The following is a 27559-nucleotide window of genomic DNA, read 5'->3' on the forward strand; positions in this document are numbered from 1 at the left end:
TTTCGAAAATACTACATACTCTCTCCGACCCTCTTCACTTCCTACCTCAAAACTCATGAATGATTTACAAAATAGAATCAGAATGTTTTGTTATTCTCCTGGAGGGCTTAATTGTCGACCTATGTACTACACTTGTGTATAACTTTTCACCAGTTCCAGTAATTTATCAGCGACTTCGATTGGATTTGATGCATTAAGGTAATGGCTACCCCCTTCAATGATGTCCAGTCTGGCCTCCTCAGAGGATGTGAACAGTCTAATCTGTTCCTTTGCAAGTATTACGCCAAATGGTATGTCTTGAGTTCCCTGTAAACTTCGACATGAGTTCCGAGTCTACTAATTTGAAATGGTCAGGAAATACCAACCTGTAACCAATACACGGGGCACTTAATATCTCTTATCCTTAATAGGAGGCCATCTCTCTCAAGCAGACAAACTAGAGCACCCTTAACTTTCTTTCTACCCTTGTCTCCATTATACACAGACTTCAGTGTAGAGTTCCAGAATTGGAGCTGTTTTTCGGAAAAAGTTTTTGGGAATCCAAGATCGGCAACCATCCCACACCAGACATCGTCAATAACAAAGTCTGGTGTGGGGGTCATGCTGCACCATTTTTCAACGAATGGAATAAGCAGTGGTTTGGGATTCCAAGCGCCTTTACTACGTGAGTCTTCCGATTCGCTATCCATTGAAGTTCCGGTCGGCATAAGCCCGAGTATCTGGGCAAGGGACTATTTTAGTCATAATCTTAAATCGTTTTCGGGTTTACGTACCCTGTCTGGTGCTAACAATGCCATCCGGACGACGATCCATCCACCTTGACTTGCCCCAAGTGCAAAAGCTCTGTCAATGCCTAGATATTCCAGCACCTGAAGTGCCATTATAGCACTATCCCAATAGGTGAAATGCTCAGAGGGACAACTCGTCGCACCATGTCCCAAGGGCTCTATGGCTAGAAGATTCATTGTATCTCTCAGTCTAGTATTGGCAAACATCTCGTCGAACAACGACACAGTGGTGCACATGGAGTTTATGAGCACCGACGTTGGCTTTGTGGCATCATATTTGTCTCCCGACATTCTGTAGCCAGCGGTGATACCCCCTAGGTGAGGCACTTTCATGGTGGTGGTAGCAGACATCTTTGAGAAGTGAGGTCAGTAATGAATGTTGTGCCATACTTATATACCCTTCCAACTGCTTTACCTTCCTAAGTCAGTAATTCGCCTCCCATGGATGAACGAATACTAGACTATTACCAGCTAGTATTACTGTCAGGGCTCGAAACTTTGACTAGCTTACAAGTTATACTAGACAAGTTATACTAGAAAGAGTAATTAGCAAGGTTCGGGAATGTAGCTTTCAGCTCAGTGCTCCCGTAAACTCTGCACTATGGAAATAGATACAACAACAATCCGAGTCCTTATTAAGATTATAAATTCTATGACGCCTCATATGACCGGTAAGCAACTGAAGGGAAGAGGAATAAGAGAAGGGAGCTTGGCAAAGTCGCAAATAGTTTGAGGCAGCTGTGATTGAGGGCAGGGAGGAGAAGAGTGGCATATTAGTACTATAGGAAATGTACAGTATTGGATGTACAATGTAAGCCTACCCGTTTAAGATCGTAGTAATAATCCACATGATCCAAAAGATCATCCCCTTAAATCCTTCACATCTCCGTAAGTACACTCCAATACCTTCATCACCGCCTTCCTTGTCAACGCTTTTCGACTATCCATTGCCAATGGGCTTTCCAACAATGCCTTCCAGTTCTCCAACCACTCTGGAGTAGTGGGCGAAAGCTCTTCCCGCATGATCTGAGGTAATTTTGCCGTGTCAGAGTCGAAGAGGTGGGAGGATATGTGTAAGAGAGTGGTGGATAGGGGGGGATTGAGGGTCATTGTATGATCGAGAGCTAGAAGGAAGCAGAGACTCCAGATAAAGGGGGAGGCGGCGCTGGACGGTTGAGAGAGTGGCATTAAATAAGGTGTACCGTCAGCATTCCTGTAGATTGTTATTAGACTGGAATGCACAAGAAGACAGAAGGGGCACCCACGTTAGAAGGAGGACATACCCAGATAGCTGGAATAACGTCTCGCCAACGGTCCGAGCTTCTTCTTCGTCTAATCTGATATTATCTTCATCTCTTGACTCAATCTCGTGGATTACATCCTTTAAAATTCCGGCTATTTCTTCTAAAATTCTTTCCTTCCCTTCTTTCACCCACGTATCATTAAGGTTTTCTGTTTCGCTGTTCCCGATCGCATTTGTATCTCCGCCAGACTCAAGGGCGCTCTGGTTTGTATACTTAAACTCCACCCAGGCACGCGTACTACCAGACAATGGCTTCCTAAACCTCGCTGCATCCCATCCATTACCATTTGTCGAGGAAAAAGAGGTTGTTGAAGTCTCAACTTTTGGCCAAGCACGCTCCAGCATGTCCCTCGAAAGATCCAGATGGGTAGGTGCTCCCGAATGCGAATATCCAATAGCGCTCTCTTTCGAAATATACGCTCTTGCGAGTCTAGTTGATAGGGTACGTCTGATATACTCTCGTAAACTACGCAGTGCGCCGAATGATGTTTGGATTGCCATTTGAACCTCTTTGGGAAGAGTGTTGTCATTGATTTTCGGTGATGGATACAGGTTGCGTTGCAGGACGCGCAGGCAGGTGGACGCATATGGACCGGCGAATAGAGAATTCAGCGTTTCGCTAATGCGGTCTTCGACGAACGAGCGTTTTCCAGTATTGCGTGTAGACGTGACGGTGAGTCGAGCAAGAGGAGAGGCGCAGCTCGCGAGGGCACGGAAGAGAAGAGGGAGGATTACATCGAGGGTGGTAATAGGAAGTTGCTTGAGTTGCTTGGTAAGGTGAGTGATATACAGCGAAACAGCAATGTCAACCGGTTGCTTCACAGCAGGCTGCGGAATTAGTAAAGGAGGACCAGAGAATGTAGGAGATGGTAAGGAGGTAATTGAGATAGATGACTGCTGTCTGTGGTGCGTAAAACTGGGTCTGGTCTCTGGAGCTGACGCGGGAGAAGTGGGCCTCGAGGGTACATCGATACATCTATCCACCATGCTTCCGTAAAACTCTAATACACCCGCAAACTCTTCTTCTGTTATCCGTGCCATGACCTCCGGCTTGTCGATGACAGAATTCAGAAAAGCGGAGAGAATCTCGATACTTCGTTCTCGTTCTGCTCTTTCAGCACGTTCATTGGGATCCAGGACGAAGAGGTGTTCAAATGCATTCATGATCCACGACTTGATCACACTGAAGAACTGGACCTCAATGCCTAAAATCTCTATACCAAATTTTGTAATTGCCCTCAAAGCTTTGAACTTGGGCTCCCACAACTCTGTAGTCCATGCTGTCGCAGCCTGGCCGGTGAAAAGTGAAAAATAAGACATCCGATCGGCTAATTCGAGGCTTTTCGCTTCTCCGTTTTCCCAATACGCAGAGAGTATATCGAATCCAGCTGCCTGAAGCGGTGCCGGAGCATCCGAATTACACAATGCAGCCAAGACTGGCATCAGGATTGTATGACGAGGAAGAGGAGAATATGTACACAGCGCACTGGCTAATGCACGGGCGTTGGTCAGACCTGGAACAGCAGGAGGTATAAGGGATTGGATGAGCTCATCAACCGATAGCGGAGCTGTAGAAGGTGTCGCTAGAGTTTCGACTTTTGGTTTGCGCCATGGTGCAGAGAACGATGAGAAGGCTGTCGTTGTATTCGCCCTTGGACGTGACCTGGAAATCTCTGCATCTTGAGGGGCCATCTAAGCTCACAGCAGGATGGCACGGCTGTATTTTGAAGGAAGGTGACATGTGTTATGATGATCTATCGGAACGACTACTCACCTTGTCCGTATCACCAAACGCAAGTTACTATCCAGTACAACAAGCTGACTGATCCATGATAACCAAGATTGATACATGCATTCTTTCACTTTGCGGGACATACGCACAGAATTCCTAGTTGTTTTCTACAAAACCACATCAACAAAGATTATATGTAAGAACTTGGAACAATTGTCTGTCTACCTTACGAAAATGGAGCCAACAAATAGAGGTTTATGTGGTCGGAGGGATTGGTAGTGGTTGACCTCCGGAGAAAACCATATTTGGGACTAAGCGCTGAAGCGCTGGACACTGGACCCAGATCGGACTTTATATTAAAAGCGGAGAGTTGAAAGCGAAACCGTGCGTGTCTATTGCTACAGTAAAATATTAAACAAGATTGAAACTTGTATGGACTAAAGCTACTTGAGAGCAGAATTCGTGAGCAATCATGACGGAAACATAGAAGGCCAACTAAGAAAGTCCAGCTTCATTCGGAGCTACCGGCCGATTGGGTCTATTTAGGTGCATAGCGGGGAAGAGACTCTAGAGGCTTCGAGATGAAGTACCCTATGTATGAGGCTGTCAGAGCAGTATGTTAAACAAACAGCTTGTGACGGACCTTTCATGGCGGCAGCCTTTTCTCCCTGTCTTCCAAATCCAAGACTAGCTTTACTGGAAGTAGTACTTGCTTCGGAACCATCAGATGCAGTCGAATGCCTCTCTTTCTCATTACCAAAGACGTTTGACACGAACGACGGGGCATGCGTCACAATCGGAGCCACAGGCACTCCAGCTACATGCGTTGGAAGGGCGCTTTTCGCATGTTCACGCCAGGATGTGATGGAACGCTTGGATTTGGCGCCTTGACGGAAGATGAGCCCGACAAATATATTAAGGCATCCGATAGAGAAGAGGAAGAAGGCTGAGACGAGAGTGAAGTCGTCGACAAAGTGGGACAAGATGGCGGCGCCGATCCTAGCCGCGAGTTGAATTTGATTACACGTATAATCAAGCAAGCGAAGAACTCACAGGCATTGAATCACACCCAGAGCACCTAAACCGAAGTCCTTCCCGAGCACAGGGAAAAAGCGATCGAAAAACTTCGAGGGCCAGCCTAGTTCTGACAACACGAGAACGACTGTCTGACCAATGATCAGCAACCTATTGAGGACAGCCCAGAATATTCCAGCCGGTTGATTAGGAACGGTACTATCCCTACGCGATGAGAACCAGTTAGTAGGGTTGTTGCAATCAGGGAAGTTGAAAACGCACTCGATATAATCACAATTTAGCATATCTGTTATCGTTGAATTGCTCGCAGAAACATCGGAACCCTTGGCAGCCATGAATCGATTAACAGCTTCGACATCATGTACCAGAGTCACGATGTTACTGGCAAAAACGAGGACGAGAGCAACGATACTAAGAACGCGAATGATGTTGAGACCAATAAAGAAATCTAAAAATCAATAGAGCATTGAGGATTATAGAATCGCGTGACCAGATTTTGGCTCACAGGCACGAGGGGGAAGCATTGTCGGCGGAGGCGGTTGTGTGTTCTTGTGCGAGTAAAGATCGGAAGTAAGAGTGCAAGCAGCCAGGCGAGCACTACGAAAGAAGGGTGATAGAAAGAGTGAAGAAAGAAGAGATCGGTCGTTAACGAGCGTAGGATAACCGTAAAAGAGACTCGGACAGACGCGACTCAGTCGACGTGAGCAGTGGTGGTGGGTGGTAAAAGAATAATGCAACACGTTTTAGGTGAATCGAATTTCTATGTGACAGGGTCCCCGGCAAAAGTGGTGCGCATTGTCATTGTCTGCCATTGTTCTTTCAAACTAAAGGGGGAGTGAACAAAGGAGTGTGACATGTCACATCGCGTAACATCATTATTCCTCATGATCAGGACCATCGAAATTCGAATGAATATAAATATTCAACGGCGCATCGTCTACGTTACATTACCTGTGATCATAATGAAGACCAAATACTATGTCCTCTATGTATACTATAGTTCGTCTCTAACTTCCTCTGGGTGAGACTGCTGTAATGGTACCTGCTCTGAACCGTCCACTGGAATCTGCTGCTCTACCTTCTCCGGCTCTGTCGTCGGAACAGCTGTCTCATTAGGACTGGCGGTCGATGAACTGGTTGACGACGACGAAGTTGTACTCGTTTTCCTTGATTTCGGCACCCTTCTCTTAGCCAATTTTTGCAAATGCGTCTCCAACACCTTAGCCCTCGCCTTCATTTCTGTTGTCTCTATCACTGGATCTTCGAAGGACTTGACAGACTTTTGCTTCTCCACCCAAATATTCAACCATGTCTCATGCTCTCTGAGAGCCTTCTCGAGCCCATCAAGCTCTTCCTTAGTCCACTTGCTTGGCAAACCGGCTTCCGTCTCCCTGGTGAGATTTTGATGGGCTTCCGTAAGGAACAGACGGGTACTCCAGTTCCACATTTGACTGTTGTTCAAAGCCTGAGGGAAAGCTTCGATCTCTTGATATCGGTGTTGTATAGGCCTTTCCAATGACCTAAAAAACAATTAAATCGGCGTATTGAAGAGAAGCTAAGAAGAACTCACTCCAGAACAATCCTCTTATCTAGAAGAACCGTGGTGTCCGCATCATCCCCTTCATCGTGCAACCAAGAGAACGTTTCCTCTAGCTTTTCTGCAATAGCCTGCCTTTCTGACGGTTGAGAACATTTTTTGAACGGTGTCTCCTTGTTCTCGACATCAAGCAGATCGCGTAGCCGGTACAAGTAGCTCTCCAAGGTATTCCTGGCCTCCTCCTTTCGTACTTTTGCAGCCTCTTCCAAGTCCAAAGCTCGAAGTCTGTGACGCAGTTCGAATAAGGATAAAACCAATCGAATGAAGACAACTACACGAACCTGCTTCTAGCTTTCTTCTTCTCATCCACCGACATGGGAGTAATCGTAGGCAAGTGCGACGTAAAGTTGAGTTTGATGGTACCGAGCTCTTTCAATGAAACCTTGGGCTCGGCAGATTGGGAAGGGACAGAGGGCGTTTCGGATGAAGATGAGGCTGAAGAAGAAGATGAACTAGTATCTGCTTCAATAGGCGTTTCACTTCCTGCAGATGCAGTTTCTTCGTCTATCGAATCCGTTGCACTTCCTCCGAAAAGACCTTTCAGTTTGCCTGCGACAAATTACATATTCGGAAACGGATTAGAATGCAAGAAAATAAAGACAGACCCGTTATAGATTCATCTTTGATGTCTCCGGTTGCGATTGCTTCAGTGACTGAGATGAAACCGGATTCTGAGAGCTGGACAGTGGCTTTGACCACATTGTTAGTGGCACCGCGCTCAGTCAAGTTGCCAAGAGCCTCTGCAACGCCAGTGAACTCGACTTCCAGAAGTTGGGTAGGAAAACCTCTAGAATGCCAAATCACTTTCAGTCCTCTGAACATCACAATTTATAAATGAGAGCTCACGATGCCACGGGGGTTTTATAATCAAAATGAATCCTGAAGTCTTCCTTTCTCTTGAACGTCAGCGTCTTCTTACTGTTCACTTTCGATCCAGCAGGGAATATCAATGTGGTGATAGTTCGCGTTTTGGCGCCCTCAGCGGCAGGTGCAGCGAGATACGACGCTTGAATGTCGTGCGCGAGAATATCCGTCAATTTGATATCTTTGGTCTTGAATTGCCGGCTGAGACTGGCACCGTGAAGGGCAGCACCTAAAACTGCAGCCTCGTCTGCGTTCACGTTCAAGGCAATCTTGTCACTGTGAGAGGATGAGTAATGCTCTCTAAATCTATGAAGCTCGAAGGCGCTCACTCTCCGACAAGGGCTTTGACTGCTGTTTGGATCATGGGAACCCTAGTACTCCCCCCAGTAAATATCACGGAAACAAGTTTGTCCTGGAACGGAAGGCGATGAGAAGTTGATCATACGAATCAGTCGCAAGACTCACAGAAGAGATCTTGCCATTAGCCATAGCATCGATAATTGGTTGCACGTAACGACTTTTGAGGTCCTCGCAAGCAGTTTCGAACTGCGACCGTGTAACTTTGGATCGAAAGTCGATGTCGAAGGCAAGACTTTCAACCTAGACGTAAAATTCAATACATAACAGTCAAGGACAGGGAAACAGAACTCACGTGTGCCATTGCTTCAGTGTTGGCACTCAAAATGGACTTGACACGTCCTGCCTCCTTCCAAAGTTTGGCCATGCCTCTCTTGTCCTTTCGTATGTCCTTTGCGTGCTTGGCCACAAATTGGTCCGCTAAAATCTCCCGCACACGCCTGTCGAGCTCGGTTCCTCCTACTCCACGATCATAACCGACTCCGTGCACAGTAATCTGGGTAGTGGACGTCTTACTATCTGTGCTGAACGATACCAGCGTAGCACGGATCGAAGATGCACCAGCGTCGTATATGACGTGGTATTCCGGGGTCGGGAAAGTCCTCGTCATTGCATAGTTTACCGCGACTGCTGAGCCATCGTTTATCAGAGCCAGAGTACGTAGACCAGCGATCTCAATCGCGTCTGCAACTGCATCGCGTTCAAACTGAGAATAGTACGCAGGAACGGTGAGTATGACATCGTACACCTTTTCTCCTGCAATTGATTCTGCGAGACTCTTCACGTAAGCAAGCTGCATCGCGATAAGCTCCTCGACGCTCCACTCTGTACCGTCACTCTGCTTCAATGCAGCTGTATGCCGTACTGTCTCTGTTACTTGAGCAGTGGATATAGTGGTGTAATATGAAACAGCCTCAGACTCGTATGGGGCCGCTTGTAAAAGTTTCAAGGAGGAAAATGAGTCGGAAGGGAACCGAGAAGCCTGAAATTATTCGTGGATATTCTGTACATACGATGGAATAGCAATACTCACCATGTTGAAGGCATCACCACCGAACAGACGATCTTCCCTTTTCCAACCGACTGAAGACTGAATCTTCCTCTTTGAGTCCTTGTTTAACAGAACATCGAAAGGTACTCCCGGTTTCATTAACGAGGCTTTTATCCAGTCCGATCCATAGTCGATTGCCAGCACAGCAGCAAAACTGGCTGAAGGTAGGGCCAATATGAAAAGAGATAGAAATTGCCACAGGTATAGGATATGCATAGTCGGTTATTGCGGAAGGAGGAGCAAAACACAGAGCATCTACGTGTTCGTTTCAGAGAAATTTTGGCCGACACGTATAACTGGAACAAGTTATTTGAATTGCCACGTGTTTTGTGCTAATTTTTGAGGAACGCCCGTTGATTTGGGCGCCTACATACTTGTTTCTTTAAACATTTTTTGTAACCTAAGTATGGTCCCGAAGACACAGATTCTGATAATAGGAATCCGGAATCACTGATGCTTCCACAGCTCCTTGCGTCGACAACTTCAATTTCAAATATATCTGCACCATTTGTAGGCCGTGCACTTGAGTTCTTTGACGATGTACTCATTTTCTGCAGATATCCTCCTACCTTCGAAAGTTATGCTTCCATCCCATTAATCCAAATAAGCTCTATTTGAGCCGTGTTTTCGAAGGAATATTGAACCCATGCTTAGAGACTGGAAGACACTATGTAAATGGGACAAACGGAAAAGTTCACTCTGTCCGTGTCCCTTTCCACGAACACAAAGAGATGGAAATTTCGGACTACTTCTCCGCCCTCGGTAAGCTCCACATACATAAGCCCAGCCCATTTCTTGAACAAAAGTTAGGTTATCTTCTCACCCACGCGACCTCAAGCGCCTCGTTCACTCAAGCCATTCACCTACTCAGCTGTTACGCCGAGTGGTGCCGCGTCTCCTCTTCTGTACTGAACATCAACACGCCCACTGTTGTCCAGATGTTATTTGATGATCCCAACTCATGCAAGTCTGCTTCTTTCCATACCCTGGACCAGTATGGGTATGGGAACAAATTGAAATTCAGTCTTGCCTCCAGTATCTCTGCAGGCAAAGGCGAAGGCCGTGAAGATGTCAGAGCAAAACGCATCACAGCTCTTCAGTCTGTATGGACACATCCTCTACTTTACCCGTCACCTGTTCAACGAGCCCACGCATCCGCCGGGATCGGGTATGGACGCTCCCCAATTGAACCATCTGCGGAGCTCTTCGGAACACCCTGGGGTCATTGCGGAGAAAGCGTCTCGTTTCCCTCGTACGTTCTCATTATATTAGATGTAAAATCAGTTTGAATTATCTGTCTACTCAGAATGCATAAATCGATAACCTTAGGTCGTCCCCTTGGTACGTTGGCCCTGAACGTCAAGGCCATGACTTGTGTCATCCCAGGGACAAACATCGTTCCCGTATACGCTATGCCATTGCTTACCAGCCTGGCAGACATGGTGGAGATCCTGAAGATCTCTGGTGCTTTGAGGCCGATGTGTCTCAATTGCCTATATCTCCGAAATACCGCGGGGGGTTGCATTCAAGACCATGCAGTCAAATTTTCCACATTTGCCGACGATGCTGGGTGAGGTTCCCAATCATACTTTCGGGGTTGGGCTCGTCGGCCTACGATCAGCTCTGGCGAATGAGTTGCACTGGATAGGCCCAATCTTGCATGTGCGATCTGTACGGCGTTATTATAACTCGCTGCCTTTCTATACCTCTATATACATGCCAGCTGTGACGATAGGTGAACATTTTTGACACTCCGACGAGTTTCGACACAAGATACATACCTGGGCTCTCCTTGCCATTATCCAGGCTTCAACTGCGATGATACTATACCACTATTCTACATGTAGTAGCACGTATGTAGTATGTCATGCACAGCAGACTGGGTATTGAAACTATTGTAAAAACCATATACACAAGGCCATACTTGGAATGCATGGACGGTACGGACTGGGTCGGAGGTCCAAGCCGTAGGGTCCGTCCGTATGGGCCGGTATCGCGTTGCGATTACGAATTGATTAGGTGATGAGACGGCAAATTATCGGCCAGTGGACCGTGCGCCAGTCATAACAGGCATAAAATTCCCACCCGCAAAAGTAATAGGGAGAGAAACTGTGCCAGAGTTCGCCTCCCTTCTGTCTCTGCCCAGTTTAACTGTATAGGCCGTGCCAGCCAAATTTCCTTGCTCCTAAATTTTCCTTTTTTCCTCGTCTCTCCTTTTCTTGCAGTGAGTATTTTACGACTCTATATATCTCAGATCGCCCGCGACCAAGTTGTTTCGTTGTCGTCGTCGTCGTAGACAGTCAACAACAGCCCATACGCCTCATCAACGAGCGCGTTATTTGTTTGGCTATGAGACGCGTCGCGTACATGCTTCGTTGACCTCGCTCGTCAAAGAACGCTGGAATTCTCTCAAAAACTGGTCTCGGGCGATGGTTATGAGCTCTCATGAGGATGATTTGTGCTGATAACCGTGTTTTTCCATTTCGTTCAACAGATGCCTAAGGAAACCACCAAATCCAAAGTGAGCTTGTCCTCTCGACCTTTCTCCCGCTTCTATTCGAATTTCGTCTCTTCAAACTTGTTGTCAGTTCCTCCACGAGTCTGGGGCGTGATCTTCTTGACTGAACGAATGGAGTGCCCCCGATGTTGAAAAAGTTGGACTATTTCCTGGTTTGGAAGTGCCGATTGATTTTATGCGTCTTGACGTGTCTACCCCTTCAATTCCTTCTTCGAACATTGTATATGATGCGGATGTTGTCGAAGACCCACCGCTGGCTTGTCAGTGCTCGTCGTCATCAACGATGATGACATTCTTTGTCGGACTTGCGCATAACTTTCATTCTGTCGTTGCATCTTATATTTGATAAAGTTGCCCTTGCTGCTCTATCGTCGTCAGAAGAATGGGAAGGGCTTTCTGCGCAGCGTCGGGCTGTTGATTTTGCTGGCTGTTGATTTCTTCTTGATTCTAATATGGCTCTTTCATAGCGCAAGGTCGCTGAGAAATCAGAAAAGGGTTCTCGTAAAGCCAAGAAGGATCCCAAGGCTCCGAAACGTGCACTTTCTGCATATATGTTCTTCAGCCAAGACTGGCGTGAACGAATCAAAGCTGAGAACCCCGACGCAGGCTTTGGTGAGTCTTCGGCTATGCATCAATACAGTGGCCTTGACGTATTCTATTAGGCGAGGTAGGAAAGCTGCTCGGTGCCAAATGGAAGGAGCTCGAAGACGAGGAGAAGAAGGTTTGTTGTTGTACCATCCTCGTCGTTTATCGGCTAATACATCCATTCTTAATCTTTAGCCTTATGTTGAGCAAGCTGCTAGAGACAAGGAACGAGCAGAAGAGGAGAAAACCGCGTACGACGTTAGTCTTTCCGTTTTATGATTTAGAATCACCCTCATCGTTTCATAGAACAAACAAAAGAATGGTGCTGCTAGTGGTGGTAGTGGCGAGGATGCAGAAGAGGACGACGAGTAATCCCATTGTACACTCCCTTGATACTTTATAAATCTTTCTCACTGCCCTCACTCATCATAAACGACTGTATTCTCTCATCCCTTTCCTTTGCCCTCCTAACTTAGTGTCATTCTTTTTTTGCTCGACGTCTCCTCAGTCATACACAAGTGATGACATAACCTTCGTCGACAGCATTTTTATTTTATTCGCAATTCTACTTTCGCGCCTCTCATTGTACTGTATGTGCTAGTACTTATTAGTATTGCCCAATGGTATTCATACCCTGTGCTACCTATGTTAGTAACTACTGTATAAAGATCGTTCGATGTTTTCGCGCCTTATCTTCATGAAAGGGCCTTCGATTGTGCTGTAGAACGCTTCGTCCCTTGAATAAGGATAGGATCAGGATATGATATACATACATTATGCTGTGTTCAAGCTTTCAGGATCACTAAAATATTTAGCAATCCTGATTTTGCAAGTCTTTGATTCCTTTGTACATGATCCTCAAACTTTTCGACGCTTGAATTGATAGCATTCTTCTCGCATGAAGACTAGAAGGCAGTTGGCACCTATCTCTCCTCTTTCAGTATTAATCGATGTACATAAAATAAAGCATCCACGCCTTTTTGCTTGAATTAATCAAACAAAAAACCAAAATAAATGGACCAAAGCAGCAGCGATTCGCAGGCATGTCGATACGTTCCGACTAAGTGATCCTGCCCCCTTCCAGATACACGTCCCCACTGCTGTCTGTGTAGCAAGGGTCACAGTAGCTGATGTCGCAAGAGTTCCGGATGGAAGCTGAATTGAAGCAGAGGCAACATACGTGTAAACTGGAGCCAAAATTACAGGGGTAGAGGTCGCGATGTAAGATTCAAAGCAGGGTGCCTGCACAGGGTTAGCGCCGGGGAGTGTAGATAAATTCCCTAAAACAGGCTCGTCGACAGTATTAGAAATAAAACACTGTCGAGTCTGATTGAAGGTGAAGATGCCAGCATCAACGCAGCAGGAAGGGTCGCCATAGGGGTTACAGTTGCACCCAGATATAGCTTTCTGAAGTACACCATCTTCCCAGCCATTCACGAAATCTATTTTTTGCTTGATGAGTCGGAGCTGGAAAGCAGAAGGAGACCTTAGTACCTGCGTGATACCCATATCCCGTCGGATCCCCGTTTGCGAAACTGACGACATTTGTCAAAACGACTGAGAATAGAGAGAAGAAGTGTTATACACGAATGGCTGACTGGGAGTCAGGGCTTGGTCACGCTGATCCTCAAAGTCTTGAGAAATCCAGTAAACCTGAGGAACAAGCTTGTTTTTAGGCTCTCCAAGCTCACATATTAAACGGTACTTGCCTCCATGAAAATACGAGGCAATGTAACCGGATAACGTGGATCGTCGCACGTCCCATTGTCAGGGCCAGTAGATAAGAAAGCTACATGCAATTTGTGGTCTTCGGAATCAATGTTCTAAGAAAAATATGTCGGTGAGGTACTAGAAACCGGAAATATGACAGCAAAAGGGAAACCGACCTTGCCGTCCCAGCAACTGGGAAAATTCTATGGTAGAAGACTTGATTGACGATTACAGAAACATGAACCATGGAAACTGACGATTTGAGAACGAATCCCGGCTGGACAGCTCACTCCTACTGGCAGTTCATTATATCGGTTGGAGGTACCGCTGAATTGGAGGCAAAGGAATGTGACGGCTTGTTGAGCGAAGCTTGAAGCATTGAGAGTTCGGAGTGTTGTATCTCCTACAAGTTGAGGTTAAGGTTGATTATTCTGCGCAGGATACGGCTGTCGCTGTACGTGAACATACCCGAAAGCATGCGGAACTAGATTATTTTACTTGAGCCCCACCCAAATGACCCACTGGTTCACAAGAGAGGTTACAAACATACTGACATTGTTTGGAAAAGGAGCGGTCACATTTGCAGAATCACTGAAAAGATAATCTGAGAGCGAATATTCAAGTTCAAAAAATCCGTTTACGGAGCAACTGGAAAGCATCTACATCTTCGAGCATGGCGTCATCATCGGGCAAAGGGAATAAATTTGAGCACACACTAACATAACCGCATTCCCGCTCACGCTGGCGAATGATCCATCGTTCTTTCTTTTTTTTGACATTGTCATCAAACTGTTTTGTCAAGATTTACTTGAACACAACACTCACTGAAAATACAGCTGCTGTTTGTGTGTGTGCGTTGAACTGTCTGTAAGCACTTCGAGCTAGGGATGAACTTGCCGGAAACCAATAGTTGCTCTTGTCCTCTTGGATTGGAATTGATGTGCACTCGCTTTCTTGAAGGATCGACGTATTGACGTTCAGACCGAATCCGCTTCCACCAAGAACTAAGGATAAATCAATCGCAAGATAACTCGTGAACGGTACATAGGAAACCCTGCACTCACCTGAATGAACATGGGTGGAGACTTTTCCTGGAGTGACGATGGGATCCAATCTTTGAGTTGTGAGGATGTTATCTACTCCATGGGGGAGCAAGTATTTAGGAAGACCTCCAATAGTGTCCATTAAAAACGTACGCACTAGGAGCCATCAACCAATACGCACTGACCACACATACTTGTGTCAGACCCAATATTTGAAGAAGGACGAATAAGAGAATCGTTTCCGACGAAGCCATTTGTGATGTAGATGGAGTGCAAGTAGCGTATTTGTCCTATGGTGATTTGTAGCCCTCCAGTATATGTATTTGCAGTAGGTTGGGGCGTTGCAATCGCATGGATTGCAATGCCCAAAAAACGAAGTGTACATCCAGATAAGATAAACGGGAAATTAGACGCCCCTTTCAGCGCCTTTCTCTGATTCCGTTACGTCCCGTCAGCAAAGCTCTCAATCTCGTTCAACATCATACCCCTTCATTGTCTCCTCGATGTTATGGAGGCTCCCCGCCCTGTATACCTGGCAGATGGTGCCAATCACTTGGAATAGTCCATTGACAAACGTAACCTACTAACCTCAAAGACCGCTGACCTGTGCTGACGCAGCTCAAAGCCAGTCCTAGCCAGTCGCACAGCTATTGACGACTATCAATGACCATGTAAACCATAGATAAAGTAGAATACAATACATTTTCGCAGTCGTTTCCCAAAACTGTAAACAAAGTTAATGTTTTTATACCATTGATTCATCCAGAGCCATTCAAAATTCGGGATTCTCTGCAAAGTTTGAATAGTGTAGAATAGTGTAGGAGCGCAGGAATTAGCTTATCCTGTTGTAACATGGGTCTGTAAGAAAGGAGCGTAAATACGATTAGCACGCCATGCTCCCTCACCTTCTAACAAGATGGACAAATATCTATTCAAGTGGACACATTGAAGCGATGGCGTACAGCTGCTTATGAAGAGTTCTCCCATGGACCTTCCTGATATCTCATTATTGCAATGCACAGGTCATATATCACACCATGGAAGTTACGAATTGTGTTATGTTACAAGTCATCTGGCTTACTGTATGATTTACCCCCGGCCAGAAATCGCATATAATGCGACGTTGTGGCTTTTATTTCCAAAATCCCTGCTGAGGACGCAACACACGCACAATGCCTTCAGCTCCAATTGACGATTCCATAGTTGATGTAGCGGAACCCAGGAAGGACACTATCGGACTTCCAGAACCCGCTCTGGCACGCCTGACGAAAGCAGGAGTGGATCTGTCTAATGGGTATCCATACCGTCCTTCGAGACCCCTCTACTTGGACGATGTGTACAGAATCCGCAGCAAGGAGTGGAAGCACGATGATGCAGGTGCTCGGGCAGACAAGTCCAAGAGCGCTCTGCTCTCGGCTGCTACAAAAGTGACCGACTTGACAACCCATATTGGAACTGAGATAGAGGGACTCCAACTCAAGGATTTGACAGATCAGCAGAAGGACGAACTTGCCCTTCTCATTGCTGAGCGAAGTGTCGTGTTCTTCCGTAACCAGGATATCAGCCCACAGCAGCAATTAGCACTAGGAAGATACTATGGAGAGGTAGAAGTTCACGTAAGTCCCGGCCACATATTTTGAGACCATAAGTAGTGGCTGAATGCCAAGGTAGCCTCAAGTGGCTCAGGTACCTGGGAACCCAGGTGTAACAGTAATCTGGCCTGATCTCCAAGCTACCGAGCGGAGTGTCAGTTTTCGTCAACCCGGTGGTGCGTCTCGGTGGCACTCAGACTTGGTTCACGAGCTCCAACCTGCCGGAATCACACACCTTCACAATGATACAGTCCCCCCTGTGGGAGGCGATACGCTGTGGGCGAGTGGTTATTCAGCTTATGAAAAACTGTCGCCCGACTTCCGCAAATTTATTGACGGCAAACTCGCTGTATATCGTTCTGCGCACCCGTATCTAGATCGGAGCAACCCCGATAGCGGTCCCAAGCACATAGAGCGGGTGCATCCGTTAGTTCGAGTACATCCAGCGACCGGCTGGAAGGCGCTATGGGTCAATCGAACTTTCACTGACCGCATTGTGGGGCTTGACCGGGGCGAGAGCGACGCCATTTTGAATTATTTGTTCGGTGTGTACGAGGGCAATGTTGATATTCAGTTGCGGTTCAAGTGGACGCCTGGCACTTCTGCACTCTGGGACAATAGGTGAGAGAATCTTTTTTTCGGACACACCCAGTGATATAGGGACTAACTGAAGACAGGGTTACTATACACAACGCGAGCTGGGACTATGGTGGAAAATATCCCAGGCATGGAACTCGAGTCACGTCTCTGGCTGAAAAGCCGTACTTTGACGATGCTGCGCCAACTAGGCGTCAGGCATTGGGGCTATTGGACGAAGGGGAATTGATACCTGACGGGCAGTAATGAGTGTTGATTCAATAAACTGAAATCCCATACATATGTAGAATATATTTGGCAAAGATGAAATGCCGGTTGTAAATTCCTTGTACATGAATATCCTATTGGTTTACTTATCAAAGGTTTCAGTGATCATGAACCCAGTATTTTGAGGAGGGACGATGAGAATTTCGGATTGGGATTGGATGAAATATATAGCGCTGCCATAATTGGTCGATGACGAATACTGTCAATATTGTCGATTTTGGAGTCGTGACGACGTACCCTTCCGTTTCCTTTCTTCGGTTTTAAATCCCCAAATTCACCCAAAATCCCTCCACGATGGCTGATAAAAAGAGATCGAAAACTCCCAAAGAGTTCGCTAGTCAGTGTTTCTTGCAATCATCCATATTATGACATGCCAGCTCATTTGTTCAATTCCTAGTTGATTTCATGATGGGAGGTGCGGTCTAGAATTTTATGTCTAGGATCAATATATGCTCATAGATGCTGCGTGCTGCTCAGGCGTCAGCGCGGTGTGTATCTTCCATCTTCTATTGTGAGTTTGTGTCGCTGATCATGTACCTGTTGCACTCGTAGGCCGTCTCAAAGACTGCCGCCGCCCCAATTGAACGTGTCAAGCTTTTGGTCCAGAACCAAGGCGAGATGGTGGATGTCTATGTCTATTCAAAACTGATCCCAAGCTGACTTGTCGGGATAGCTCAAGCAAGGTCGCCTCGCGACGCCGTACGGCGGTGTCCTGGACGCTTTTAGGCGGACTATAGCCGATGAGGGTGTCGTCTCTCTATGGAGAGGTGAGTGAAGGATGTCCTCGTCTCGTCTCGACCTCATAGATGCTTTGACCAGGTAACACGGCCAATGTTATCCGGTAAGTCATTCATTTACAAGTCCGACCATGTTTCTCTGAAGCCCCACGCAAGATACTTCCCTACGCAGGTTTGTCGATGCTCTGCTAAAATTCGCGTTTCTTGGTTCTAATCGAAATCTCCTCTCTTTCAGGCTTTGAACTTTGCCTTCAGTGCGTGTCGTGTCAAGCTGTCGTTATCAGATTCACATTGCCTTTCATTTGCTGACACGTGCTTTCAGAGGACTACTTCAAGTCCTTGTTTGGTTTCAAAAAAGAAGCTGGATATTGGACGTGGTTTGCGGGAAATGTGGCCTCTGGTGGAGCCGCTGGAGCGTCGTCCTTGTTATTCGTTTACTCTCTTGATTATGCTAGGTGTGGACCAATGCCATCATCACAAACGATTTGATATTCATTCACATAGGACACGACTTGCCAACGATGCTAAATCGACTGCCAAGGGGTTTGTCTAGTTTACCTTCAAATGGATCCACGCACTAACTTTCGTCACTATCGCTAGCGGCGGGGAGCGTCAATTCAACGGTCTTGTAGATGTCTACAAAAAAACTCTTGCTTCTGATGGTATCGCTGGGCTCTACCGTGGTTTTGTTCCCTCCGTCGTCGGTATCATTGTCTACCGTGGTCTCTACTTTGGCGTCTACGACTCTCTCAGTACGTCCACTTCTCTGAGCAAAAGTCAAATGTTGACCTGGCTTTCTCCATAGAACCTGTCGTCCTGGTCGGCGCGCTTCAAGGCTCCTTCTTGGCTTCTTTCCTTCTTGGCTGGAGTGTAACCATCGGATCTGGATTGGCTTCGTATCCATTGTGAGTTCTTTGGCAGGGTGGTTCCTTGTTTGATTCTGACTATCTCTTTCAGGGATACCATTCGGTATGTGCACAATTTTATATTGCTGTTAGTTTTAGAGCCAATGCCCACTACAGTCGTCGTATGATGATGACCTCGGGCTCTGGTGTCAACTACAAGTCTATGTTCGATGCTGGTTCTCAGGTTCGTCTAATTCATCTATATAATGGTTTCATGCTCTGACCTACAGCCTATAGATCATTGCCAAGGAGGGTACCGCCTCATTGTTCAAGGGTGCAGGTATGTATTTTCGATTCCTGGTCTTTCAGGGTACTAATGCTATGTTTCAGGTGCAAACATTTTGAGAGGTGAAGCTCATTTCCTTTCGTCCCGTTAGTTATCGGGCTTTTAATGACCATCCCATTCAGGCGTTGCTGGTGCTGGTGTTCTCAGCTTGTACGATCTTTTCCAGGAGAAGGTATTCGGAAAGGTCTATGCTGGTGGTGAGTTCGTAGCACTTTTTTGGAGAAGCGTACGACTGACTGTTTGAATAATAGGATCTGGTTGATTGAACTTCGTAAACTGTCTGATTGTGTGCTACTTTTTGCCTTCATGGCTTCATTGTCCTCGGAACTGTTATTAGCTAGAACTTCCGATCTTTTGTCCTTCGACAAGTGTAGCCACTATAATCAAATTTTCTTTTTTTTCTATTTGCGACAGGTCTATGTAGGGCGACGTCAACTTGTGCGAACCTCGAGTTTCGAAAATTGAGTTGTAATATTACAGAGCATATAAGTAAAGGTAAGTATTGACGAAAATAAGTGTACTAGTTGGTAACACTGTAATCTAAACATCAAGGGCGCAGAATGAACTGCGACATTTCAAGCAGGCGAACCAAGTCCCTTCTCCAGACTATTCTCATCCACGTTATGATGGTGCTCGTGATGTGGCTCCCTTCCTCCTGTAGTCATCCCCTCGCTCATCTTCGTCTCAATATCATGCCCAATCTCCTGTTCTAATCCCACGTAATCATAAGCAAACTCGCCCATATCATACTCATCCAGCCCAACGATCTCTGCATCCTCTGAGCCACGCATCCTCAGGAACGGGATAAAGTGCATAAGCCAGAGGATGATGGTCGTCATGACGAACGAATAGGAGAGAGCGGCGACAGAGTCAGCAAGTTGGTAGCCTAGTTGAATATAATGGTGGTCAAGCCAGCCACCAGGAATTATGGTTATGCCATCGAAACCAGCTACCGAGGCTTGAGCAAAAAGACCCGTGAGAACATTGCCAACAACACCACCGACTGCGTGGGAGGCGAAGATCTAGTCAAGTGTTAAGTATGAGGTGGGAAGATGAAGAAGGCGGTGACTAAGAAACATACATCAAGAGTATCATCATATCCAAAAACGAATTTAAGTTGGGTAGCAAAATTGCAGATCGTGCCGGCCATAACACCGAATAGCACAGCGGCAGCTGTTCAGGATGATCGCAATGTGAGGTTACATTCCATGTTAATGCGTAAGGACTTACGGGCGCCGACAAAACCAGAACCAGGGGTAATAGCCACCAGACCGGCGATAGCACCACTACAGAAACCGACAGCGGACCATTTTCTTTCAATCCGGTAATCCTGGAATTTCATGCGTTAGGCCAGGAATGGGATATAAATATTTATATGAGAATAACTTACCCAGAGCATCCAAGTCAATCCACCGACACTAGCGGCCAAGTTCGTGACGACGCATGCCATGGCGGCACGAAGATTAGCTACAAGGGAAGGATCAGTCATTTTTCTGCAGTTATAGTTCACGTTAAAGACACGCACCGCTGAGGGCAGAGCCTCCGTTGAAACCGAACCACCCAAACCATAGCAGAACAGTCCCGAGAATCACGTACGAAGTATTGTGAGGCTTGTATGCTAAACGTTCAGTTCCGTAACCTCGACGTTTTCCGAGGTAAATGGAGATGGCGAGAGCGGCGGATCCAGAGGAGATGTGGACCGGAGAACCACCAGCAAAGTCGAGTCCACCCAGCACGAAACTCCATCCTGCGGAAATGTTTGATCTGAGTAAGAGAAATCGATATGGATTTGAACCAGATATATGTACCATTAGAATTCCACGTCCAACAAGCGATGGGGTCGTAGACGAGAGTCGACCAGATGAATACAAAGGCGATACAAGGCCCTAGTCGACCGCGTTCTGATACAGCTCCAAGAGCGAGCATGGGACTGGTAATGAAGAAGATTGAGGATATATATATAATGGAGGTGAGTGATATTCGTACGTTATTGCAGCGAACATGAGTTGGTAGACAGCAAAGACGAGAGCAGGAATCCGAGCTGAGCCAATTGAAGGTGCTGCAGCGACGCCTTTCATCCCGAAGTACTCTGCAAAAGAAATACGGTAAGTATTCTAGACATGCTCAACATGACGTTGGTCACATACTGAGGTTTCCGATATACGCGCTTCCAGTCTCACTGAACGCCAGCGAGTAACCCCAGAAAAACCACTGTAGCCGTGTTAGATATAGACGATCCGTAGAATCGCTCTGGACATACTTGGAAGGAGACCACAGCTATAGTCATGACACTCATGTAAATCATTGACAATGCGTTCTTCCGCCTTAGCAATCCAGAATAAAAATATCCAAGGCCAGGAATCATGATAAAGACGAGCGCAGTGCCTGCGAGAGTCCAAGCAATATCTCCATTCTGATATACAGACTGTGTTCCAGAATCATCAGTGTAGATGATACTTCCCGCTGGAGAAGAGATCCTGAGTGATTAGTTGACTATGAGCGAAAAGATTGGGAATACTTACATGCATCGTACGTTATGTTGACCATACTGGGCGATAGGTACGACCTCCACGTAAGGGCTTGTAGACGAAGGAAGCAAGGGAAGAAAAGGAAAAGCGGGAAGTTGACTCGTAGATATACTTCAAAAATCCATCCTGTCCCGATCCTGTCTAAATTCCATGAGGAGCAAAATTGAAACTCTTGGCCGCCACCGAATCGAGTCAAATAGTTCTCACAGTAAAAGTTCTTATCGTCCAATGATGCGTCTTGTTTTCCAACTCCATTCCGTACCTTTCCTTTCAAGATGCAACCCAGGTACGATCATACGTCTATGGTTTGTGGCCGTCAACGTTCAGCGCTTCAGCAGTCAAAATCGTGCAACAAAAGACTCAAGCAAGAAGAACGAGAGAGAACGCTGGAGATTGCCTATTGATTACATATGGTCACTATGAAGAACTCGCTATACGCTTCACTCAATCTGAATCTGGTAAACAGACCTACAAGCGGGAGCTTTCAAGTAGTGGTCTGATTCGAATACAAATTGAAAATTTTATCCTTCAGCCTGTATAAGCTCTAGACATACCCTGACGTTATCTGTACATATCATAGAATAGTGATAACAATGACCTCAAGTGCCCTGAACTGTCCTCTAATTAGTCCTGCGTTTGGCTCTACATATGTGGTCCTTCACTGGGCTTGTAATAATGGTCAGTACAATATTCGAAATCTGGATTTTTTGACAAGTACTCCGTGTCCACAGCGCATGCTTACACTCTTAATAGGATAAACCGATCGGCAGTATCTATACCTTTTGCGAATTTCGGGCGCTCCGGCGCACGATTCTTTCTCTGCATGGGCCCCCCTTCCCCTGACCCTCCCCGGGCCTTCCCGACTTGTGCTTTTTGCACATTGTCGCGCTATTTCACGCGTCTTCCGCTTGCCATTCCTGGTCTAGACTTTAGGCTGTCTCAAATTCTATGCACGTCCGCTAAAAATCCAAATAGTTCATGTCAAGTCCAAACACCTGTCTACCTCTGTCTCCCCGGCCTTTGATTCCCTGAACACCGGGAAGGACCGTTGTCACTATACAGCTCTGTATCCTGTGTTACAATCGATCAGCATCCTTACATGCTTGGCATTTGCACCTACTAATCTGTTAGGATTCTTGCTGACTTTCGTCTCCTCTTCCAGTCCGATGTACATCGGCCCATTGCCAACGCGGAATTACCACTAGTACCTACTAGTACTCATTAAGTTGATTACAAGTGCTAAACAGTGTCAGGATGTACACTGATGATGGATTGCAATATTGTTGAACAGATGAGTGGAGACTCATGCCAAAGAATAGCGCGAGTCTATGCGGCTGAATAGCTAGGAATAGCTGTGAGTAGTAGGATTTCAAAGCATCGAACCTCCTAATGTACATACAGGGGTCGTCAAATTCCCAGTTCGGCGATTAGGCGCTCATTGTCCAGGGATAATACACGTCCCATAAATATGTCCTCAGGAACGAATCTTTGACCTACCCCGGAAAAACTTAGAATGCCTCCTTCGTTTCCTTCCTACAGAAAATTTCTCTGCGGATAACCCAAAAAGTAGAGCTTGATCTGTCATCTTCGCTGCTGCTCTAAATAATTTGTCCCCGGACGCGGACGCGGACTGCGGAGACTCAGCCAATGTACGATGAACAAGTTCGCTGGAACATATTTGGCAAGCGAAGCGAAGGAGTACTATGTAGTCAGTATGGTTCTTGATAAGCCGGATATGTAGGTCACTGGTAGCGAAAAGGCTTTTGCAACTCAATTCAGGGCAGCGCACGTCATACCATGAGTTCGGAAGTTCAGAAAGTGTTTGCGATTAATCTCGCTAGTTAGTGATTTTGCCCTACATTTACACGTTATCAGAATATGTACAATACACTACATTCATTACCCATAAGTTGCCCGTAAAATCGTAGAGAAGTAAAGAAACTACATGTAGCCCCTCACTCAATCAAGGTGCTTGATATCCTCCTTCGAGTCAATATGCTTTTTCGTATCATCGTGGTGCATACCGAATTCTGTGCAAAAGGGTTGGTGATATAATCTTAGTGAAGATGAGTAGAAGCTTACGGTCGACCTTCGTGGATTTGAAACGCCATGCGGGAACTTTATTCTCAAAGAGCAGGTCCAGTTCACCGTAACTACGATGTCTAAGAACAATGATTATCAGGGGAAAATCTAGTTCAAAACTTAAAATGAACGCACTTGGTTTCAGGAAGTCTGAGCAAGCAGTATAGCGTTGACAGAAGTGCACTGCCGCCCCAGAAGAGACCTGATTTGGCTCCCCAGTTCCAAGCAGTCGTATTAATCATACGCGGAACAATGATACCACAGATGATGTTCATGATCTGGTAGGCAATACGCGAGAGCGCGATGGATTTTTGGCGCAGTCGGGTAGAGGAAACTTCGCCGATGATGGTATAGCAGAGGGGACCAAGCGTACAGTTGTAGATGAAGTTCAGAGCGATGAGGAGACCACCGACGGTCATTGTAGCGTTATTGGAACTGATGAAGCCCAAACCACCAATGACGAAGAGCACGACAGCCATGCAGCCCATGCCGGCAGTGTACAATGTCCGGCGACCAAAGTGGGTGAGCACTGAACGACATTATCAACGTCAGTAGTAGTTTACACATCTCAAAAATGAAAAATACTTACAACCCCAGGAAACTATGGTTCCAATGATGAACATGGAGTTGAGGACCATATTTAAGTCGAACGAAAGTTGGGTACCAACACCCGCAGATTGCAAGAACTGGACACCTTGACCAATAAGATTTTCGCCGGACAAAAGCTGCATCGCAAAGGTCATCATGACAATTTCCGTACGACGACGATCAGTTTTGGTGAAACACTGAATATACGTGGTCCCTGCTTGTGCTTGCGTCTCGAGCTCGTTGGTGTGCACCATCATTGCAACCGTGTTCTTAATGTCATTGTCTGAAACATATTCTGGATTGGTAAGACGTCTGACAGACTTCTCTGCATCATCCAGGCGACCGCGGCGTACGAGCCACCATGGAGAAGGAGGTGAAAAGAAGACGATCATGAAGAGGGGAATAACCCAGACCCATTGAACCACGAAGGGTAGACGCCAACCTGACGTACATGTTAGTTTACAATGAATGATGAACATATGCTACTCACTCCAGTCAGAATCGACATTTAGAGTAGCAGTCACCACACCAGATGAAAGCAGGATACCGACACCCCAGCAGAGATTGACGTATGCAGTAAGATACCCGCGAAGCTGAATAGGGCAAACCTCAGACGCATAGGCTGTCGTAAGCGTTTGGAAAACACCCCAGGGTATACCGCACAAAACTTCGCCGATGACAAGAGTTGTAAGGGACTGTGCGAAGACAGGGATGAAGATAAAACAGGCTAGACAGTGTTATTTTCGACTGAGGTGTGAGAGGTTCAGAGTATGGATACGTACTCAGAGCGACGATAGAGGTCATCATTACAATTTTAGGGCCATAACGATCCGCTGCCCAGCCGTTTATCTATGAGCATATACATAAATGTTTTGTGTAGAATGGTCAAATCAAGAAACGTACCAAGAGCCCGATGATACCACCTGCTGAGCTACCATTACTCAGTCCGCTTTGCCATGCTGCTGGAATAGCATAACCAGTCGCTGTGCCGGGGGCGACAATACCAAAACGCTTGGTGAAATTGGCTGATTGAATATGTATTTTATGAGGCGTCACATATCGAGAAATAAGGACCAGATGGACATACGTTGACCATAGAACGAGCCAATCACGACAACATCGTAACCTTCCATTATTAACGCGCCAGAAAGAGCCATGGACCAAAAAATGGCTTTCTTGTGTGTCTTGAACGCCTCTCGCAAGGTCATCTTGTGCTCAATCTCGTCAGCCTTGGCGGCGTCGGAGATAGTATTGGCGTTGAGCTTGCGCAAGATTTCATTGTTATCGGCGACGATAACATTTTCAGGCGCGTCGTGAATGCCATACTGCGACATTTTGGTGTAGAAAAACAATGAACAAGTTCAAGTTCGGTACCATGAGGAAAATAGGTCTTTTATTCTCGTGGGGAAGTACGGTGCCTGAACTAGACTGCGGGGAAACGGTGAAGCTCTGGAGGATTTTCGGAAAATTGAGCGGACCGCTGAAGGATCAAATGTTTATTTAGTGTGTTGCCCCGATCAGGCCACTACGCTGTCCACATCTGACCTTTTTAACGGTACCAACAGGTCACCGGTCCCGGTCATCACTGGCAGCAAATTGGATGAACGGATCGACTCCTATTGTGGGCGCACGGCGAATGAATCAGAATGGGAGAACACAGTGGTGGGCCGGAGGGACCAGTCTGGTGACGGATTTTGATGCGGAAATTGAAATGATACAGTCCTTTGCGAAATGGTTTGGATTTTACCGAATATTTGTTCAATACATTTTGGGGCCAGGCTCGAGAAGTGCTCGAGAGGGCTCTCGTCGGGGACCGTCGGGGCTTCGAAGAGCTATTGCTGAAATTCATTTTAGGGCAAATATATACTGGACAGATAAATAAACAAAAATAGATTGAAAAAATTCAAGCAAGCAAGAGGTGAGGGAGATTCAGATCGGGGGTACTTATGTTGCCACGCGAAAGGCCCTGACCAAGCCCAAGCCGAGCTGCACGGCATCTTATGATGGCTTGAGACATAAAACTTGGTTGAAATCTTGGAACACCTGTGTTGGTGTCACTTATTGATGATATCCAACTTAGGTACAATCTGGAAGGTATATGTGAGCTTGAAGGGCGTTCGAGACAGTTCTGCAACCTCCAGCCAATAGACCCTGCCTGGACTCTGGAGGGGGGGGGGGGGGGGGGGGTCGTGAGAATCGTGTCCCCGATCTGAATCTCCCTCACCTCTTGCAAGCAAGCAAAGAATTACGCAAAGCACTGCATTTGTTTTATGTAAGTAGTGTAAGAGAATATCATAACTTTTTTAAACTGTTCCTCGGTTATTGCAAAAAGAAATATCATTCACGTAGACGATTCAGATGGTGTAGACATGTTCTTTGAATTCATTCAAATGAAGTTCTCTCAACGCGACACCATAATGCTTCTACGTCGAATGGGATTGGCCGTTTGTGCTCAATGAATTTAGAGCTTGTGCAAACCAACGCGGGGGGTACGACTTGAGCACAAGGGAGTTCTAAGTATTCACTCTTAAATATGAGATAGAATCAGTTGTTCTATTCTGCCGAATTCAAGCCCGGCACTTAAATCGGCCAAATGCCCTAAATTAGAAAGATCCTGATGCGATCCTTCCGCTTAGAGCAGTGACAGCGCTTCGGTTGAATCGAGCTGGTTCATCCGGCTCTCTGTTCAGACCTTCCCACCGTGCTGCATTAATTTTGCACGATCTATGCTACATACATGCTATGTAAGATCAATGCATACCAAGAGCTGGAGAATGTGAAGATGAGAAAAACTTTATATCAGTGTTGAGAGCTGCACACACACGCAGATGTTCTGTAAACTTGTTGCATAAGTTGTTACTTCACACAAGGCCCGCAATTCATGTATGGTGTAACTTGCCTGGAATGTAAAATGAACGAAATTCAGCAGTTTATAATGGCTCTCAGATTATCTAGCAAATGTTGGCAAGTCATTCCTGCAGTCTCCTGTGTCTGCCAGCAGATAGAAACTTTGGCATTGTGATAATTTTGAAAGCCATAAGCATGTACTTGAATGCTTGGACAATTCAGGGAGTGGTTGACTTGCTATGCAGCAGCTCTTAGAATGACTGATGTAAATGCATCAAGGACCGAGCACAGCAGAGCACCCTGTATCACCTGGACTTCAGGCGGGAAGAATTTAATGGGTACCAGCAGTGAGGAGATATCGTCTCAGCCATCCTTAAATCCATCCTTAAATCCAGCTTAAATTCACGTGAATTTATCGGATAGCTTAAATTATGGCTTATTTCGTACTTACTTGACTTATCTGTCTTTATATCTATTTAAAATGTAGTATTTCCTTGAGGTGTTGTTTCAAAAAACAGCCAGCCCTGCTACCATCCAGGATTATATT

The 27559-nt window shown here is 46.2% G+C and overlaps 11 protein-coding genes across 11 annotated transcripts; 4 read left to right on the forward strand and 7 right to left on the reverse strand.

Annotated features, from left to right (window-relative positions):
• Positions 1 to 126: 126 nt before the first annotated feature.
• Positions 127 to 1139, reverse strand: C8R40DRAFT_1162062 (putative alpha/beta hydrolase; the record flags this gene model as incomplete). Its single annotated transcript, XM_046230205.1, has 3 exons — positions 127 to 306; positions 366 to 719; positions 774 to 1139. 3 exons carry the CDS (start codon positions 1137 to 1139, stop codon positions 127 to 129), a joined length of 900 nt encoding a protein of 299 aa, XP_046083693.1.
• A 245-nt stretch (positions 1140 to 1384) lies between these two features.
• C8R40DRAFT_474824 (uncharacterized protein) lies at positions 1385 to 4101 on the reverse strand. The gene is made up of 4 exons (XM_046235180.1): positions 4049 to 4101; positions 2054 to 3990; positions 1610 to 2001; positions 1385 to 1526 (listed from the first exon to the last, which is right to left on the reverse strand). Exons 2-3 carry the CDS (start codon positions 3781 to 3783, stop codon positions 1650 to 1652), a joined length of 2082 nt encoding a protein of 693 aa, XP_046083694.1. The 5' UTR covers positions 3784 to 3990; positions 4049 to 4101; the 3' UTR covers positions 1385 to 1526; positions 1610 to 1649.
• On the reverse strand, positions 4037 to 5737 carry C8R40DRAFT_474720 (uncharacterized protein). The gene is made up of 4 exons (XM_046235179.1): positions 5364 to 5737; positions 4877 to 5306; positions 4467 to 4822; positions 4037 to 4414 (listed from the first exon to the last, which is right to left on the reverse strand). The coding sequence occupies exons 1-4, from the start codon at positions 5380 to 5382 to the stop codon at positions 4362 to 4364; spliced, it is 858 nt and encodes a 285-aa protein (XP_046083695.1). The 5' UTR covers positions 5383 to 5737; the 3' UTR covers positions 4037 to 4361.
• On the reverse strand, positions 5713 to 9086 carry C8R40DRAFT_1116253 (HSP70-domain-containing protein). The gene is made up of 9 exons (XM_046228599.1): positions 8710 to 9086; positions 7972 to 8658; positions 7785 to 7919; positions 7649 to 7731; positions 7302 to 7595; positions 7061 to 7242; positions 6737 to 7004; positions 6429 to 6680; positions 5713 to 6378 (listed from the first exon to the last, which is right to left on the reverse strand). Exons 1-9 carry the CDS (start codon positions 8941 to 8943, stop codon positions 5853 to 5855), a joined length of 2661 nt encoding a protein of 886 aa, XP_046083696.1. The 5' UTR covers positions 8944 to 9086; the 3' UTR covers positions 5713 to 5852.
• Positions 9087 to 9180: 94 nt separating this feature from the next.
• On the forward strand, positions 9181 to 10301 carry C8R40DRAFT_1173352 (uncharacterized protein; the record flags this gene model as incomplete). Its single annotated transcript, XM_046232003.1, has 4 exons — positions 9181 to 9237; positions 9285 to 9489; positions 9538 to 9979; positions 10034 to 10301. 4 exons carry the CDS (start codon positions 9181 to 9183, stop codon positions 10299 to 10301), a joined length of 972 nt encoding a protein of 323 aa, XP_046083697.1.
• Positions 10302 to 10843: 542 nt separating this feature from the next.
• Positions 10844 to 12499, forward strand: C8R40DRAFT_1116267 (high mobility group box domain-containing protein). Its single transcript, XM_046228600.1, has 7 exons — positions 10844 to 10951; positions 11024 to 11146; positions 11222 to 11248; positions 11713 to 11857; positions 11908 to 11966; positions 12026 to 12088; positions 12137 to 12499. Exons 3-7 carry the CDS (start codon positions 11222 to 11224, stop codon positions 12200 to 12202), a joined length of 360 nt encoding a protein of 119 aa, XP_046083698.1. The 5' UTR covers positions 10844 to 10951; positions 11024 to 11146; the 3' UTR covers positions 12203 to 12499.
• A 324-nt stretch (positions 12500 to 12823) lies between these two features.
• C8R40DRAFT_1051906 (uncharacterized protein) lies at positions 12824 to 14725 on the reverse strand (the record flags this gene model as incomplete). Its single annotated transcript, XM_046224735.1, has 10 exons — positions 12824 to 13272; positions 13325 to 13365; positions 13416 to 13483; positions 13531 to 13653; positions 13717 to 13743; positions 13798 to 13943; positions 14009 to 14024; positions 14095 to 14188; positions 14403 to 14544; positions 14605 to 14725. The coding sequence occupies 10 exons, from the start codon at positions 14723 to 14725 to the stop codon at positions 12824 to 12826; spliced, it is 1227 nt and encodes a 408-aa protein (XP_046083699.1).
• An 874-nt stretch (positions 14726 to 15599) lies between these two features.
• C8R40DRAFT_1255050 (taurine dioxygenase) lies at positions 15600 to 17018 on the forward strand (the record flags this gene model as incomplete). Its single annotated transcript, XM_046233751.1, has 3 exons — positions 15600 to 16199; positions 16255 to 16796; positions 16853 to 17018. Exons 1-3 carry the CDS (start codon positions 15756 to 15758, stop codon positions 17016 to 17018), a joined length of 1152 nt encoding a protein of 383 aa, XP_046083700.1. The 5' UTR covers positions 15600 to 15755.
• Positions 17019 to 17280: 262 nt separating this feature from the next.
• Positions 17281 to 19374, forward strand: C8R40DRAFT_1116284 (ATP:ADP antiporter). Its single transcript, XM_046228601.1, has 18 exons — positions 17281 to 17376; positions 17437 to 17454; positions 17517 to 17527; positions 17592 to 17660; positions 17713 to 17806; positions 17859 to 17880; positions 17933 to 17948; positions 18012 to 18030; positions 18099 to 18231; positions 18281 to 18319; positions 18377 to 18528; positions 18582 to 18681; positions 18734 to 18745; positions 18799 to 18865; positions 18919 to 18961; positions 19012 to 19029; positions 19090 to 19164; positions 19219 to 19374. The coding sequence occupies exons 1-18, from the start codon at positions 17334 to 17336 to the stop codon at positions 19227 to 19229; spliced, it is 942 nt and encodes a 313-aa protein (XP_046083701.1). The 5' UTR covers positions 17281 to 17333; the 3' UTR covers positions 19230 to 19374.
• A 168-nt stretch (positions 19375 to 19542) lies between these two features.
• Positions 19543 to 21514, reverse strand: C8R40DRAFT_1173357 (ammonium transporter; the record flags this gene model as incomplete). The annotated part of the gene is made up of 10 exons (XM_046232004.1): positions 19543 to 19989; positions 20049 to 20140; positions 20198 to 20297; positions 20358 to 20434; positions 20493 to 20714; positions 20776 to 20897; positions 20954 to 21056; positions 21115 to 21178; positions 21228 to 21444; positions 21501 to 21514. The coding sequence occupies 10 exons, from the start codon at positions 21512 to 21514 to the stop codon at positions 19543 to 19545; spliced, it is 1458 nt and encodes a 485-aa protein (XP_046083702.1).
• A 1766-nt stretch (positions 21515 to 23280) lies between these two features.
• C8R40DRAFT_475306 (maltose permease) lies at positions 23281 to 25632 on the reverse strand. Its single transcript, XM_046235181.1, has 8 exons — positions 25253 to 25632; positions 25069 to 25190; positions 24948 to 25014; positions 24656 to 24892; positions 24167 to 24607; positions 23713 to 24106; positions 23578 to 23657; positions 23281 to 23525 (listed from the first exon to the last, which is right to left on the reverse strand). The coding sequence occupies exons 1-8, from the start codon at positions 25497 to 25499 to the stop codon at positions 23455 to 23457; spliced, it is 1659 nt and encodes a 552-aa protein (XP_046083703.1). The 5' UTR covers positions 25500 to 25632; the 3' UTR covers positions 23281 to 23454.
• Positions 25633 to 27559: the final 1927 nt, after the last annotated feature.

Source organism: Lentinula edodes (assembly GCF_021015755.1).
Source record: "Lentinula edodes strain Le(Bin) 0899 ss11 chromosome Unknown C8R40scaffold_30, whole genome shotgun sequence".
NCBI lineage: Eukaryota > Fungi > Basidiomycota > Agaricomycetes > Agaricales > Omphalotaceae > Lentinula > Lentinula edodes.